Source organism: Mastigoproctus giganteus, chromosome 10, assembly GCF_048544385.1.
Source record: "Mastigoproctus giganteus isolate SK-2022 chromosome 10, ASM4854438v1, whole genome shotgun sequence".
In the NCBI taxonomy this organism is placed as follows: Eukaryota; Metazoa; Arthropoda; class Arachnida; order Uropygi; family Thelyphonidae; genus Mastigoproctus; species Mastigoproctus giganteus.
This window is the reverse complement of record NC_143584.1, coordinates 137,621,292-137,637,722: the sequence shown is the minus strand read 5'-3', so window position 1 is coordinate 137,637,722 and position 16,431 is coordinate 137,621,292. Positions and strand designations below refer to the sequence as shown.

General features: G+C 36.0%; 1 protein-coding gene across 4 annotated transcripts in view; it reads left to right on the top strand.

The window, feature by feature from the left end:
- The window catches only part of LOC150079308 (glucocorticoid-induced transcript 1 protein-like), a 397,411-nt gene that overhangs the window by 127,090 nt on the left and 253,890 nt on the right, over positions 1–16,431 (top strand). For 2 of the 4 annotated variants that reach the window (XM_090384152.1, XM_090384151.1), the window contains exon 2: positions 14,515–14,586. The exons of the other annotated variants lie outside the window; for them this stretch is intronic. In XM_090384152.1, coding sequence (XP_090240278.1) covers positions 14,515–14,586 — 72 coding nt within the window. The remainder of the gene's footprint in view (positions 1–14,514; positions 14,587–16,431) is intronic. 4 annotated transcript variants of the gene reach the window in all.

The window sequence follows — 16,431 nt, the reverse complement described above, 5'->3', positions numbered from 1 at the left end:
TCGTCCCCACGGAGATTAATTAAACGATATCGGTTCCGTTGCATAAAAATGAAAGTGTAAAACTTTTATGTCATTATATACCGATGCTTACTAATTACTGATCCTCTTATAAATTTAATTGTATTGTTAATTAACATTCATTGTTCTTTATGCTTTGGATTGTGCGTTTTACATCGATTAAACATTGATTAATTGCAGTAATAATATGTCTTAATTGCAGCAATAATGGTGAAATCGCGTGAAACTTGGAATTATTATACCTTCATCTTATCAAACGGACAAACATTGGATAGTTTATATTCGTTACGAAGATGCTATTATAAAGTAAATCATTAGTTTCTTAATGTTAATTTTTCGCGATAATAGAGTGTATTTAGGTATGGTTGATTCCATTTTTTTTTTTTTTTTTTTTTGTTGTTATGGCCATCGTTGTTAATGAAACTAAGGCTATGATGCACACATTTGGACGTAATGAGGGACTTAATGTTTATTTCAAGTGAGTATCTCTCGATCAGGCTAGAAGACCACCGTGGTTAGGTCGGTGCGAGATTTGGAGTTTGAATGACATCAGGGTACGCGCTGGCAAGGTATCTGACTTCCCCTACAGAGATTCTCCAAAACTTTTATTTAAACATCTTCTTGGAAATGATGTTGCGTATCACAGATTGATCCCCCACCCGAGTGACATTTATTCAATACCGAATTATTCTCTCTCTCTCTCTCTCTCTCTCTCTCGGCGCCTCCGTAGCCAGGTGGGAAGGAGCAGCAGTGCGTAGCACACGCTTCTTGATTAGACCGGGGTTCGAGCCCGTCACCACCAAATACGGAGGGTGCGGAAAGGTCAAGGATTGACGACCGCATATCCCGGAGCAATATGGCCTTAGTTGCTAATGCTCCAAATAACAAACAACAACAACAAACTCTCTCTCTCTCTCTCTCTCTCTCTCTCTCTCTCTCTCTCTCTCAAGTAGCGATATTTCCTTTCTCCTTTTTTTCTTTATTTTTAGCAGGATTTCCCTGGTAGAATGGGTCCTTGGACTCAGTGTTTTTTCCGCCATATTTTGGCCGTCCCATCAGCATGAAATAGTAATACCTGGGATTCGTCAGACCACGCAACTTTTTTCCAATCCTTCACTCTCCAGTGTTGGTGTATGTTATTGTTGTTGTTATTTGGTTTTTAGGAGCATTAGCAACTAAGGCCATATTGCTCCGGGATATGCGGTGGTCATTCCCTGACCTTTCCGCATCCTCCGTATTTGGTGGTGACGGGCTCGAACCCTGGTCTAATCAAGAAGCGTGTGCTACGCACTGCTGCTCCTTCTCACCTGGCTACGGAGGCGCCAGTGTTGGTGTACCTGAGCCCACTATAGTCGTATCTTCTGTTTTCGCTGTCAGAAGTGTAATCTTTCGGCTGTGATCTCCCATCTGCGAAAAGCTGCGAAGAGTTGTGCTTTCTGAAATGCCTCTTTGGTTGCCACTCTTTTACTGAGTTATTTGACTTTCGTCTTTCTGTTACCCTGCACAAGTCTTTTTGGCCTCTGTTGGACTCTCGCATGAACAGGCTGTTTCTAACTACAGGATCATCTTGTTGGCTGGATGTTATTTGGTTATTGGACCAACCTCGAAATACTCAAGACACAGCTATATGTGAAAAGTCCAACAAGGTTGCAGTTTCTGAGATGCTCATATCGAGCCCGAAGTGACTTCCGACTTCCATAATACTTCCACTTAAATCTTTCATCTTACTCATTATCGTACTGAATTGAACACATAGCATTCCTTTGTATCTGTCCACTTGCTTTGTATCGTATCAAGCGAATATGTGATGCTGTTACTGAGAAAGCGATTAGGTGTAACCAACAAAGTGGTCACTCAGTATATTTGTTCTCTTGGCATAAAATTCGAATAAAAGAATGAAAATGTTTTATTTTATCTTCCCAAATTTTTTATATGTATGAACTTTTGAATTGCTGCCTCTTAAATCATTTAAATTCCATTCTGTGCATAAAAAAATTGGAAAACTTCTCTGATACTATTCGCTTAGTCTTGCATGGTTGTGTTATGGTTTCTTATACGTCAATGTAAGCCAAGTCACCATTGTATCATTTAATAAATTATATAATGGATAACTTGATAATATTAATAATTCTCTATTTTCGGAACAATAACAAGTACCGGTAAGCGAATTGTCTTCCGTAAATAGCGCGTGACGCGTTTCTTTAGTACGGTATATGGAATACACGCTTTACTGCGTGCTGATAAATGCTTGCTCAGCCACTTAGAATTTAACCACCGTGTGGAGGATAGAAATTGGAAGGGCTAATCAGCTATATCAGTGTTTTTGTATGTATTGTTTAATAATTCATACTTTAATCCTCATTTCCAACTGGAATTAAAAGATCCATTTGTCAAACACTGTACTTTTGTAAACGATTTATTTGTCATTGGAAGGTAAATAAAATAAAATTTTAGTGTCATGCTGCGTAACGACTACGCAGGGTCAGAGGAAGTTACAAGATAGAGACAAGAATATTATCTATTCTGTAGTATCATATGGGCTTGGCTTTATATATTCGTTGCCCCTCGACCTCCTTTACCCCGCCCGTACATTGAAGTGTCTATTGTACTTGAAAAGTTCTTTATTTTTTCTTTCTTTCTTTTTAAAATTTGTTTCATTAAACGAGCTTTCCGCCTTTCTAGGATTTTCCTGAACGAACGTTAGCGATTTTGTTCAATGAAATGCCTAATTCATTTGTAGTTTTTGCTTGCACCATACTAAATTAATCAGAAAGGCTCAGTATAATATATGAAAGATATCTCAAAATATTGAAGCTTCCCCAAAGAAAATTGATAGATTAAAGATTTTTTATTACTGTTAATGTAAAACCAGTACAGATTTCAATAGATTGAAGAAAAATAAAATCATATTTCTTTCATGTTTCCATACTGCTGTCCTGCATAGTTTTCTAATGACCTTAATAGTTTTGATTGCTTCTGTTCCAAGGCCTATTTTCAGTAAATTTGACATTTCACACCAAACAACCTTCATTTAACTTTAGATCTAAATGAAATTATTATAAATTGGTTAAAATAATTTCGCTTACTCTGTAGACGTAACAGCAACGTAGAGTAACTTACACGTACATAATTAGTTGTTAACTATTTTTAACCGAGCCAGTTTGGTTTGGGCAATGTCTTGCAAATAATTTATTAAAAATAAAAAAATAATTTGGAAAAGTTTTCCTTCTCTCGTCGCCATATTTTCTCTCTCTCTCGCACCCCCCCCCCTTCCGAAATATGGGTTAAATGTTATCCCTATGGGTCGTTCTTTAGTTTGGTTGTTTAGACTTTGTCTAGGCAACTAAGCAGCGCATGCACTATTCTCTGTAAATTATGTACATTTTTGCCGAAAAGGAAACTATAACCCTCGCCCGATACCGACAGATTTTCTCACAATGTGGAGAGAGGGGGGGGGGGTTCCCATAAAATCTCTCTCGTTTCGATGGGATTCGAACACTTACTCTTTCCATAATTTTAACAGCAGTCGTATCCACGTGCTCTTTAACGCCAATCCCATATACAGTACTGTGTACTTAACTTTTAGATAATATAATTTCTTTCCCAATTACCAGGTTATCTAATAAAATAAATTTTCTGTTTATACTCCTGGACGACCGTATTGAGCAGTCACTCAAAGCACGTGTACTTATACACCTTCGCTTGACCACTCGGCTACATCTTATGGTTAAATCCCTCTTCTTTTCTAGTTCTTATTTTAAATTGTTTAGCATTATTTTCCTTTATTTATACTTTTGTTACTCATCCGTTTCATTTCAGTATTAAACCCATGGCATCTAGGCTGTGACGGATATTTATTTCTCTTCTGGTTCTCTCAAATGCAAATACGTAAAAGTGTTATTACTAATGTATTAAATCTGTAGTACCACAGATAGATTGAACGTCAGGAATAAAGAGAGACTTATTAAATTGAATTTTTATACAGTTGGTTTTAATATTCAAGAATTACGTATAAGGAAAATATTTATTCCAAAAACGTAAGTAGAGCCAGGCAGTGAATCGAAAAAAAAATAATTTCGTCGAATTGGCATTGAACCGTGCATAAATGGTGCGGCATGTTTTTCAACCAGTTTAGAAGAAAGGGCTAGAATTGTAAATGTTATTTCAGACGGACAATGTTGATGGAAGTGTCTGTAGACAAGAAAACCTGCAGCTAAAACTGAATGCTCGTGTGATAAGAAATTTAACAAATAGGTGAGAGAAAGAGAAGGAGGTCGCTACTGTAATGTATATAATATTCAATAGTAGCATTTTAATTTGTGCTGTGTTAATTTTTACAGGGATTATGTTATCATTACAATAGTTGTTACAAAAACAATATTCAGAATTATCGATTAGAACAACTATAATAAGAACATAGGGTTTGATAGTAGTAGGGGCGTGTGATGCAAGAAAGAAAGCTTATATAGCATCAGCCAAAAAATAAAAAAATAATAAATAAAAATAAAAAATAAATCACACATCCATTCCTTCTAAAACGTTTGTCCAGTTCCTCCTTGAATTTATTTAAGATATCAGCTTCCACAACGACAGATGGAAGTTTATTCCAGCAATTAATTACCCGCTGGCTAAAGGCAAATTCCCGCACATCTATTCTTTAACTTGCTTTCCTCAATTTGAATTTATGTCCCATCAAATTCGTAATCTGAGCAAGAGGAAGTATCCCATCAGAATTGAGCCTGCTCAACCCATTCAAGACTTTATAGACCTCAATCAGATCACCTCGCAGGTGCCAGTCTCCAGACGCTGCAATTTGCAGAACTTAAGCCTTTCTTGGTAAGACCACCCTTTCGTTCTCCTCGCCAATCTTGTTTCCCTTCTCAGTACTCGCCCAAACAACTCTACATCCTTCCTAAAATGAGACCTCCAGACCTATACGCAGTACTCAAGACGTGGTCTGACCATAGCCTTATACAAAGGGATAATCACCTCCTTTTCCCTACTAGCAAAATTCTTGTATATCATTGACAACATCCCATGACCTGCTCTAGCAACCTGTCTGCACTTCTCAGAAAATTTCATATCCGACTGCACAAATATTCCCAGGTCTTTCATTTTCTACCACTCAAGTGTAGTAGAACACAGCTGGTACGTTTCTCTGGGGTTACTTCTACCCATATGCAGTACTTTGCATTTGTCAATGTTAAACTTCAGTTGCCACTTCTCAGCCCATCTGTCATTAACAACCCTCCCAACCTTTGTATCATCTGCAGGCTTCGACGTTAAGCCTGATATTCCTTCATCAATATCATTGATAAATATACAAAACAACAGTGGGCCCAACACCGAACCCTGGGGGACTCCACTAATAACATTAGTCTTCCACGAAGAACAGCGTCCATTGATTACCACTCTTGTCTTCTCCCACTCAACCACCCTTTTATCTATTGTAGCAACTTATCCTTAATACCATACTGCGCCAATTTGTGCAGTATTCTTCCAAGCGCAACAGTGTCCTGAAATCCAAGTATATGATATCGAAATTATTTTTTGCATCCAGTTCCTTTGTAACCACATCATAGTATCCAATCAAATTTGTCAGATAAGACTTTTCCTTAACAAATCCATGCCGTGTCCGAATTATAACTTCAGTCTTGTCTAGATGATCTTGCAATGCATCTTTAACTAGTGACTCTATTATTTTCCCAGGAACAGAAGTTAACCTAACTGGTCTGTATTTACTCGTGTTACCCTTAGATTCCCCTTTTTGTGAATTGGAGATGCATTTGCACACCTCCAGTCCGTGGGGGACTTCCCCTGCGTCCAAGGATGCTCTCATAATTATGTCTAAGGGTTTGCTTACTTCCTCTGCCGCTTCCTTTAATATAACTGGATAGACCCCATCCACCCCGGGTGCCTTGCTTATGTTTAACTTCGACAATTTCTCCTCCACTTTGCTCCCAGTTATTACAAAATCATTAAGCACACTGTTACAGTTTCATAACATTTTAACTTTTGACATTTTCCTCCGATAATAAGTCCTCATTTGTGAATGTAGGTGCAGAATACTCATTCAGATTGTCAGCTATCTGATCATCAACAATCGAACCATCGATATCAAGTGGACCAATCTGATTCATCCCCTTCCTTGTAGAATTTATATAAGTAAAGAAGTCCTTGCTGTTTTTCTTAGCATCCTTTGTCAAAGATTTCTTGTAATCTGTCTTCGCTTGCCTAACTTCCTTTGTGACTTTATTACAGACTAGGTTATATCTATCATTGGCTTTTGTGTGACTTGATAATTTATATGCATCCCATGCATTTTTCTTCTCTGCCACGAGTCTCATTAGTTCATCTGGCATCCATTGAGGCTTAAACCTTGAACAGTATTTCTTAATCGGTATGAAAAGCCTAGTAACTTCCACGATTACTTCCTTGAATGCTTCCCATTTAGAATTTGCTGCTGGTAACATCATCAGTTGGGTCCACTGTATACAATTTAAAAACTGTCTGAGACCACTGTAGTCACCTTTACGAAAGCAAAACCCTTCCCTTTAACCCTTAATGTTATATTCTAATGTTACTTCTTTCTGAATGGTGTTAAAAAGCTCAAAATTCTTATTTACGCTGCTATTGAATTTGTTCCCCATACTTAAAAGAATTCTTATTTTATTTTTATTTTTTTTAAATACTGTACTTGAGGATATAAGCAGGAATTACCCAATTCTAATTCTTATTTGAAGGTACTGTACTGTTATATCAAAGGAGAAATATAACAGGAACTTGTAAGGAAGAAATATCAGGACTGAACTGTAGTTTCTGCCTATCAAATCATTCAGATGCCCACCACGACTATCATAGTTCACCACATTGGCCAACCTAATCCTTTTTCCTGGATCTGCAGATGTAGAGGAAAACTCTCACTTCTGTTGATTCTAGGAAATAATTTTTATAGTTTGTACCAATTTGTATCAGCACAAAGATAATATTGTACTTCTCTTACGCGCGTGGGAGGAAAGCATCTGCGACTGGTGGTTATATTACTCATTTCCAAAATCGGTATGACGAAGTCATGTGTAATGTGTCTCTGTGACATCCAAATTAATAGAATGTGAATAACTTAGACAGTTCTATTGAAAGGAACGTCTGCCTCCGAAAGCTGAGATTTGCAAATATCAGACTGAGTCCATATGCGTTACAGCGTTTCATTTTGTATTTGGTTTTATATTTCATAATGCAGTTTCATTTTAATTTAGAATATTATTTTATAATGCACAAATAACGCACGTGCATCATGTCCGCGCTTAACAGTAATATCAAAGTTTGACATAAAAGCCTCAAACCTCATTGTGAAGCATATCACCACAAATTATTTCATTCTTGTACTTAAATAAATAACACTTCTTGATAAATTACGAGATATTTTGCTATTTATGTTTCTAATTAGTTACATTATTTATATGAGCCATTTCAGAGATTATTGTCTGTCCGTCGGTGGGGACCTAGTATTAGTTTTTCTGCATCAGCGAAAAAAAAAAAAAAAGAAAAAGAAAAAAAGAGACACCTGAATATTCATACTATTCCCATTTCTGTGAGGTAACCTAACGATACAGTTTCGCATTGAATGTAGCCATACTCGTTGCCTCTGTCACTTTGGGAGGCAACTTATTCCGGCGTTCGACAACCTGATACCCGTAGATGAACTTCACGGGATCCAGTCTTCTGTTATTACCTGAAATCCATATTTGTATCCCCCTTGTTTTTGTCTCACTTATGTCGGAAAACATGTAGACATGTATAGTATCTTATGTAGGACGGCACCTGAACGTCAGTTCAACTCCGCTTTAGTACACCTTGTTGAATACAGAACTGTGTAGAAGGCCAGAAATGTGTTTAATGTTATGTTTGTGCAGTGTGTGTTGTTTCTGGCACTTTGTCACCAGGAAGGTGATCACCTGGAAAGCCTATCCAATGTCCGTTTACACCACGGAGAGATGGTACACAGCAACGCATGTACTGCGGCGGACCTCGACTAACTCATACTGAATGCCCAAAATGAGTTTGGGATACATACTTTCCTCATTCATTTTAATCTGCACTCTTCAGCGCTTTATATATCCCAGTTAGATCTCCCTTTAGATCAGAGGGGGGCGCGCTTCCCACACTTTGGAAGCCTCTTGGGTTTTTGTTTTTATTGACGCACTTTTTTAACGAAATATGGGCAAATCATTCCACTAATATAGGTACGAAGCGTTTTTATTTATTTTTATTTTTCGTATTTTATTCATTTTATTTCTTTAAAAAAGATTAAATGTATTGAAGTATATATTAATATATAAAAGTATGCATATTCATAGCTAAATTTTAGGTCAGATTTGTTTATTTACACTTGTTCTGGAATTTAGGGGGAGCGTGAAATTTATGAAAAATGTTAAGGGGGTTCAAGGTATAAAAGTTTGAGAACCTCTGCCTTAGATGTTTCATTGTCATGCTTAGTAGCCCACGCCTCCCTAAGCCGTTCGTCTTATCATCATGGAATTGCATTCATCACTAATCTGGTCTCGCTTTCTGAAAAAACAGAACTTCTACAGAAGTTCTGTCTTTTTAGGTGCGGTCCAAATGCGGTTTCACCACCGTCTTTTATAGAGAGATAATGACGTCCTTTTCTGTACTAGCAAATATTCTGTAAATTGTGGATAGGATACCATTGCCTTCCTGTCTGTTTGCACTGTATGAAAATTTTATACCAAAACTAGACACTTTTAGCGCAGTACAGTGTACTTAAGAACCCAGTGGCAATGAGATGAATAAATAACTCTTTTGTACACATGAATGTATTGTTCATATTAGTATACAATACCATTACAGAGACAAGTCAGGAATTCACATTATAAAAAAAAAAAAAAAGCATGAAATAACATGAATAAATACAAAAATAAACTAAAAATTACAATAATATCGATTAAATAATATGGATTCCAGTTAGTCTCGAATCACAGTGTCCACAGTGAAGAGTCCTTATAAGGGATATGCCAAAAGTTGAAGATGATTCAAACTGCGATGAAGCAACTCATAGTGATGTGCTTCAAATAAGAAATTATGGGCGCTTTTATGGAAAATTATTCTGCTGCTTCTCCTTTTCCCATTAAGCATGCTATTTTTGGGTTGAGATAGATCATCCTTCTATCTTCTTCTCCTTCCTCTACTTCGTGCGGAAAATTCAGTTTGCTATTATAACTCTCGTGTATATGATGCAAGTGCACTAGGTTACTTTAAAACTATATAACTTCCACAGTCTGAAGCTCAACAGCTCTATGCTTAAATTAATATTTTATACTTTATTTTAATAAAACTAGTGAACAGTTACGAGTATTTTCTATATGCACTTTTTTCTTGATAAATAGATGATTGTTATTCATAGAGATAAGCATGATGGTATTTTCTATGGAAATGGCGAATAGTTAGGAGACAGTGATTTGACACTGTCTCCTAACAGCGGCTCCAGAATGCCAAGATCGCGGGACCCACAGATATATGTGATTATTGTGGTCCAAGGGTCTCTAATAATATGTGCGCCAGTGCTTCTTACCCCCCAAATCCTACACTGACTGTGCACATTACCAAAGAGTACTTGTATTCCAACACGGGTTAATGGTGAACGGATTATTGTTTTCTGCCGCTGCAAGCAGATAGTCTTTTGTTGCCTCTTTGTTAGCGCTGGAATCGGATAAATTCGAAAGTTAATTTAGAAAAAGACGAACATTCAAATTTTTCAATTAACCAGGCGTTTAATTAGTCGTCATAGAATCATAAATTCTCATATCAATTATACAAAATTCCGGTAAATTTTATATTCCATTCAATTAAGTAGCCAATTAGCACTGGCAGCTGTAAGTTAATAGTACAGCTTTAAAACTAGGGGCAATCGATCCACATTTTTTGACGACCGGAAATATTATTTTATGCACCACATCAATGCTGTAGCAGAAATAAACTTATAGTAATCCTTGAATATTTAAAACATATGGTTCTAGGTGAATACATTTGCTGCCATAATTTCATGATGGCTGCCGTTATCCGAGTTTCATTAATTGATGTTTCTCTTTGTGGAACCGGCAAGCGATCGTTACTAACATTCACTGGATTCCCATTAGCTTGTTCTTTCACCTCTCTCTTTTGTCCTTAATTGGTTTTTTATTGTTCCTATTTGGTTTTATGGCTTTTAATAGTGAAGGCGAGGTCTCTTATTTATGACTTTTTTGAATAGAGATGGAGGATATATTTTTGGTGAGAGCACGTTTTGATGACGTATATGGATGTTTTAAATATGCAGTATATTTAAATTCAGTTTTTGCACTCAAGATGGAACGTACTTAATAAGAAACCATTAAGTACTCTTATATTTTGGTCTGGCGGCACCCCCCCCCCCCCCCGTTGGAGGTATTTTAAGTACTGTACTTCTTTAGTTAAAATATGTTATAAATTTAAGGTCCATAAAAGCCCATATTTATAGCTTTTCTTCAAGCTTATTTTGTCCTTACAGTTTTTCTCGCCTAATTTGACATGCCATTTATGATTTATTTTGCTAGTAATTTAAGTAGCAAGTTATACAGTTAGGGATTTTGCCAAAATCAAGTAAAGGTAAGTTAATTAAATATCTTGACAAGTAATGGTATTTAGAGACTGTCCTGGCTTAGTTTTAAGAATTTTACTTTATTAAATTGTTAATAGAACCTACAGTAATCAATATACAAATTAGCACTTCGTTAACTCATATTTTCATTTACTGTTGACGATTTTGACGCTATGCAGATTGACATTGATTAGTGTTGTACTTATTTTATTTACAGCTATGGTCAGGGCTGTGCAAAAGAGAAGTGTACTGGATGCGAAGAAGTCAACAAAAAGTTTATATGGTTATAAGAAAGTTATAACAAAAGGTGCAGGTTGCCAAAAGCAAGGGCATACTCTGAAATTTTTTGTTGGGTGGAGGGACTCGTACGTTTATGTTGGTAGCCTTTAAAAGCGTCAACACGTGGTACTACAATTATATATTTTTAAACAATATGTGTTTTAGGAGGGCTTTAGCCCTCATCCCTCCCTCTCCATAGGTGCACCCAAAGCCAACCTTTACAGCAGGCTTCAAGATGCCATTGGGCTGTCCTGGTTAAGGTTTAAACATTGTTATGGATGTACACATAATATAACTGACCAGTGACATTTGTTTTCATTATGACATACCATACTTCTTTTTCACAGACATTGTGGATTATTTGTGGCTTGGGATTATTTGATTTTCGTTGTTAGCAGAAGTTGAAAATTGTCTCGGTTTTTTTTTTTTTTAAACCCTGACACCGTGGCGGAGTTATTCAGGCGAGGATTGCATGGTTTTTATTTTGAAAATTCGGGGAATTTGTCATTCGCGAAATAGGCAAACCGACCATGGACACAGTACGTGCGATTTACATATGCTGTTCTTGCACCTTGACTTTAGTTGCTTCGGTGCAAATTCTGAAACAATCTAACCCAATCCATTATGATGAATAAAAAAGAAAAGCGTAATATATCCTTGGACGAAGCTGCAGTATAAAATAAATGAACTGCTGCAGCGCTGGGGGAATGCGTATAGCGACACCAATGTAAGGTAGTGCGACTGAAGCTATACCATATTATTCGCTAATGAAGTAAATTGGCTAGGCGAGGCGAAGATGTTTGCTTTTATAAGAGTTGCAGTAAAACAGTCACGTTATCTTTCGACCATATAATCTTATTATTTATGTAGTTTTTTAGTACTGTTCAGCGGTACGGATGTCTCCGCGATACCATCCTGGGGTGAAAAAGGTGTAGATAATGCACAAAATCATTATTCTGATTACAAGAATTAATTCTAAAGTATAGTAGTTCACCTCATCAATTTATTTCTTCGAGAATTTTTTATTTATTTTTATGTGTACTTTTATTTTAATACACATCTTTTATCCTCATTATTGCATATTTTACATTTTTAGTGTCCACATTGACCAGTAACTCCCACGTAATTTATAAGTGAACATTTTGATCTTTTATATGTAACTTTTGGTATTTTTATCCTCATTACGTTTTCTTGCTATAATTTATGCATTTATTTTAACTCCTCATTCTGAAGATTAATAGTATATTAAATAAAGGTAAAGACAGTGTAACTGGATCCTCGGGGGGGGGGGTTGTGATGTTGTTATTTGGTTTTTAGGAGTGTATTAGCAACTAAGGCCATATTGCTCCCGGGATATGCGGTGGTCATTCCCTGACCTTTCCGCACCCTCCGTATTTGGTGGTGAAGGGCTCGAACCCCGGTCTAATCAAGAAGCGTGTGCTACGCACTGCTGCTCCTGCCCACCTGACTACGGAGGCGCCCGGGGGGGGGCGGATTTGTATTCTATTTTAAATTCGAATCTGATGCCGTAGTTTAAAATTTTTTTTTTATTTCATTGTGCTTAGAATTTGCTTTTAACAACACCTTATTATCCCTGCTGCACTGTCTGACGGTTAAACTTTAGGACAAAGTTTCCCAAACTTGAGTTCCCTAGCCAGTTGCAAGGGGTCCGCGAAACGTTCAGAATGAATCGAGTAATATGTGTTTATTTTCTTTAAAAAATACTGATAGAATCACAATGAACTTCATCATGGAACATTACTTATTTTCGATAAGATTAGTGTATATATAATTGTATACATATTTCAAATTATTCGTTCTATGTATAGCAAATTGATGATAAATAAAGTTATTGTTATGTATCTGCATTAAAATAAGAATAAAGTTGAGTTGTTTCACACATTAAACTTTGAATTTTCTTTTCAGGAAACATACTGGGTTTTCTTTTTTGAACGGGGTCCCGAAACTTTTGATTTTTGTACGGGTCCGTAAATCTCCGTAGTTTGGGAACCGCTGCTTTAGGATATCCAGCCTACTGTTGGTCCTTAAGATTTTATCATATAGTGGTTAGGTATTGCCTGTTTAGCAAAATATTCGAATTGAATAACCTACTTTGAACGCTGAAGTAAATTTGTATTTCTTTTGTGTGGTACGTATAAACAGAACATATAAGTCGAAATGGGCATTGCTTTGATACCTGGTCCCTTGTTTTAAAATAATTATTTGAATGATGGGCGTTATTGTATTATCCTTTGTCCCACTTGTCTTATTTCTGTTTCCCCTCCCCCCTTTTTTTTGCCTGTTTTTTGCAAAGCATATTTAGAAGTAAGGAAACCATGGAGAGAGCTCATGTTTTTATCCCGTCTTGTAAAACAAGTTTCACATTTTATGGTTTGCAGTTTACTGAATTTATATTTTGATCTATAGATTCGTAGTATTTCATGTGTAGTCAATATTGAAATTATTACTTAGTGCAGTGCTTCTTGGCCTTTTTCATGTGATTACACACTCAAGACAGTTTCTGAAATCCTATTTAAAAAAAATCTGAAATCTCATTAAACATTTCAAAATTAAAATTCTATAACTACGATTAAGAACGTTAATATCATAGTTTAACACATTTCTGTGTTTAATATAGAGATCTATATGTAAAAGAAATATTGAAACAAAATGTATTTTTTCATTGTAACAGTTTTTTAAGTTATTTCAGTTAAAGTTAGCAAAATTGTGTTTTACGTTAAAATGTAGTTGAGTTAAATGTAATATAATTAATGTGGTTTCTCACACATTAGGTTTGCTGCACTTAAATAACGCATGCGTTGCTTTCCTTAATGAATTTAATTCATTTGTCAAAAATTCAGAAATTTTCTCTACGGACTGCAGGTCGTGATATGCCGGTTGAGTAGCCATGATGTAATAGTATAATGAGCTAAGATTTTGAAATATCTAGTTACATCTTACAGGTCTTGGTAAGTGTTTCATTAGACTTATTTATAAGTCTAATGAAACACTATTACTAAGTCCTATTTTTATCGGATTTAATTCGCGTATAGTATCCTCAGAAGAAAGGAACTGACAGGATATTTTATTACCAATAGAAACAGCATTAGCTGAATGGAGGGAAGTGGGGGACACGTAGTACGCAACCGGTTTGCACGCGGAAGTAGTTGGCTTTTACTCCGTCCCCTGGCGGTGTGACCATCAACTACGTAATGCTTCGCCTGTCTTGTACGGATTCAATGTATAGGGCAGCCAGAAATGCTCGTTAGGTAGGTTTCTGTAGTTTCGTATACATTACAGCAGTGTCTTCTTTCCACATGAGTAGTGAGGTAAGTAGTTTTGATTCATGAGCTAGATATTTACATGTCGAACAGCCTTGGTCCTTATCAACGTTACTCGTTTACTAATCTTTCCTCGTTAACCTTGGTTTGACGAATGGCAAGTTTTGTACGGCAGTTATTCTGTAACTGCGTTGGAAACTACAAAATGTTACTTAATGCTTTTAAATATTTAGCATTTCCATGATTTAATGCGCTAAAAGTTAAATTCATTTTATAAAACTTTTGTTTCAATGTTGTTTGCAGTACTCCTTTACACCGACTATAACTCCATTGACAAATTGGAGCGAAGTTCAAGAACTTTCCAACATTTCTTAGGTATATTTTGTGTTTGTTCATTGTTATTATATAGAGTATATATATTTTTAGTTTGTGCTTTTCTCCTAATCAGCTGTTACGGCGTACACTTTAAAATGTTGTAAGTGTAGTTTTTAATGATGTGCGTGTATTTCTCTAAAAACACACTGCAGAAAAAAGAAAGACAAGTTTGTTTTTTTTAATATAGTTTATTCGGTTTTGTTTGTTTTAGTATAATAATTGCAAACAAGCTCGGCGTCTTGCGAAACGTTGAATCGAAAGACAGAGAAAAGGGCTAATAGTTGATGGTTAGTTGCCCTTTATCCTTTAGACACACACGAACAGCGAGGCGCCTCCGTATCCAGGTGGGCAGGAGCAGCAGTGCGTAGCATACGCTTCTTGATTAGACCGGGGTTCGAGCCCGTGAGCCACTAAATATGGAGGATGCGGAAAGGTCAGGGAATGACCACCGCATATCCCGGAGCGATATGGCCTTAGTTGCTAATGCTCCTAAAAAAAAAAAAATAAATAAAATAAATAAATAAACAAACGAACAGTGATCAGAGTGCAGCAGGCGGTTCTCAACCCCTTAAAAGTGGCTGAGTTTTGGAATAGGAGTCTAGTGCTATCAAGTGATGCTTCAGGAATTCTTGCGATTACAAGGGTTATAGATTATTGTGATAAAAGATTGTGCTGGCAGTAGTTTGGTCAAGCGGTAATACACTTCCGATAATGTGAGTATTGATTTGCCAAGGGAGTAGGACTTTCCACACAGTATTTCTGGACACTTTAAATATGTGACATAAAACTCCAGTATTATTTTAGTGCCTTTCTTGTGCTTTTAGTGTCCTGTTTTTGTTTTACTCAGATTGCTATTGCAGTTTCCTAACTTTGAATATATTTTTAGTTTATCTTTTGCATATTACTGCCTTTTTTGTGTGTTTCTGTTTCATATATTGCAGCATTTGTATTTGATAGCGAAGTATCGATTCCACTATCAAATGAAGTTTTTTCAAAACACGCGATCTTTAACGGAATCTTGGAAATGTATAAAAACTATCAATTGCCTGCAAATTACGAATTTCTTAAAGAGCGATAAAATTTATTCAGCAAGATGCAAAATAGTTTTCTGCTATCCAATAAATGCTGCAGAGGGGACGTAACAGAAATATTATTAGACATTAGCTGTGCTGTTTTTATCTTTTAAACGGTTTTAAGGGAGGCACTGTCATTGTTCTCCTTGTATTCGTGCTGCGATCTTCCACCAATAGAACTCTAAAGCATTATTATTTTATCATCAATATACTCATTATATTTATTTAAAAATAATATCTCCCCTCGCAAAATAACGAAAAGAAAGGCCAATATTTTCCATTCGGGTAAAAAAAAAAAAAAAAAATTTTTTTTTTTTTAAAATCCTGTCTGAGGGTTTTGCAAACGGAGAACTGAGTTCTCCTCACGAAAGTGTCTTACAACGCCATACTCTTTTACTTTCTCTCATGTTTATTTTCCTTCTTCGGTTGCTGCATTGGTTCTATTTAAGTATAAATTTTACAAGTATAAATGTTATTATTATTTTTTTTTAAAGAGATTACATTTTCGAAAAACTGCAATAAGCGCATCATGGTAAGGGGTTAAAAAAAACCATTTTATTTCAATTTATAACTTGCGTTCTGATATTTACGGTGGTACTCTTAAATATCAAGATTTATCATCTTCCCCTTCCCCCCACCACTGAAAGGTGAGAATTTTAAAATTATTTGCATGCAAAAAGGATAAATCAGTCTTATAGTATATTGATACAGTTACCACTGTTGCTATTCGCTATATGAATATCTGTTATTTACCGTGTCTACATTGTAGACG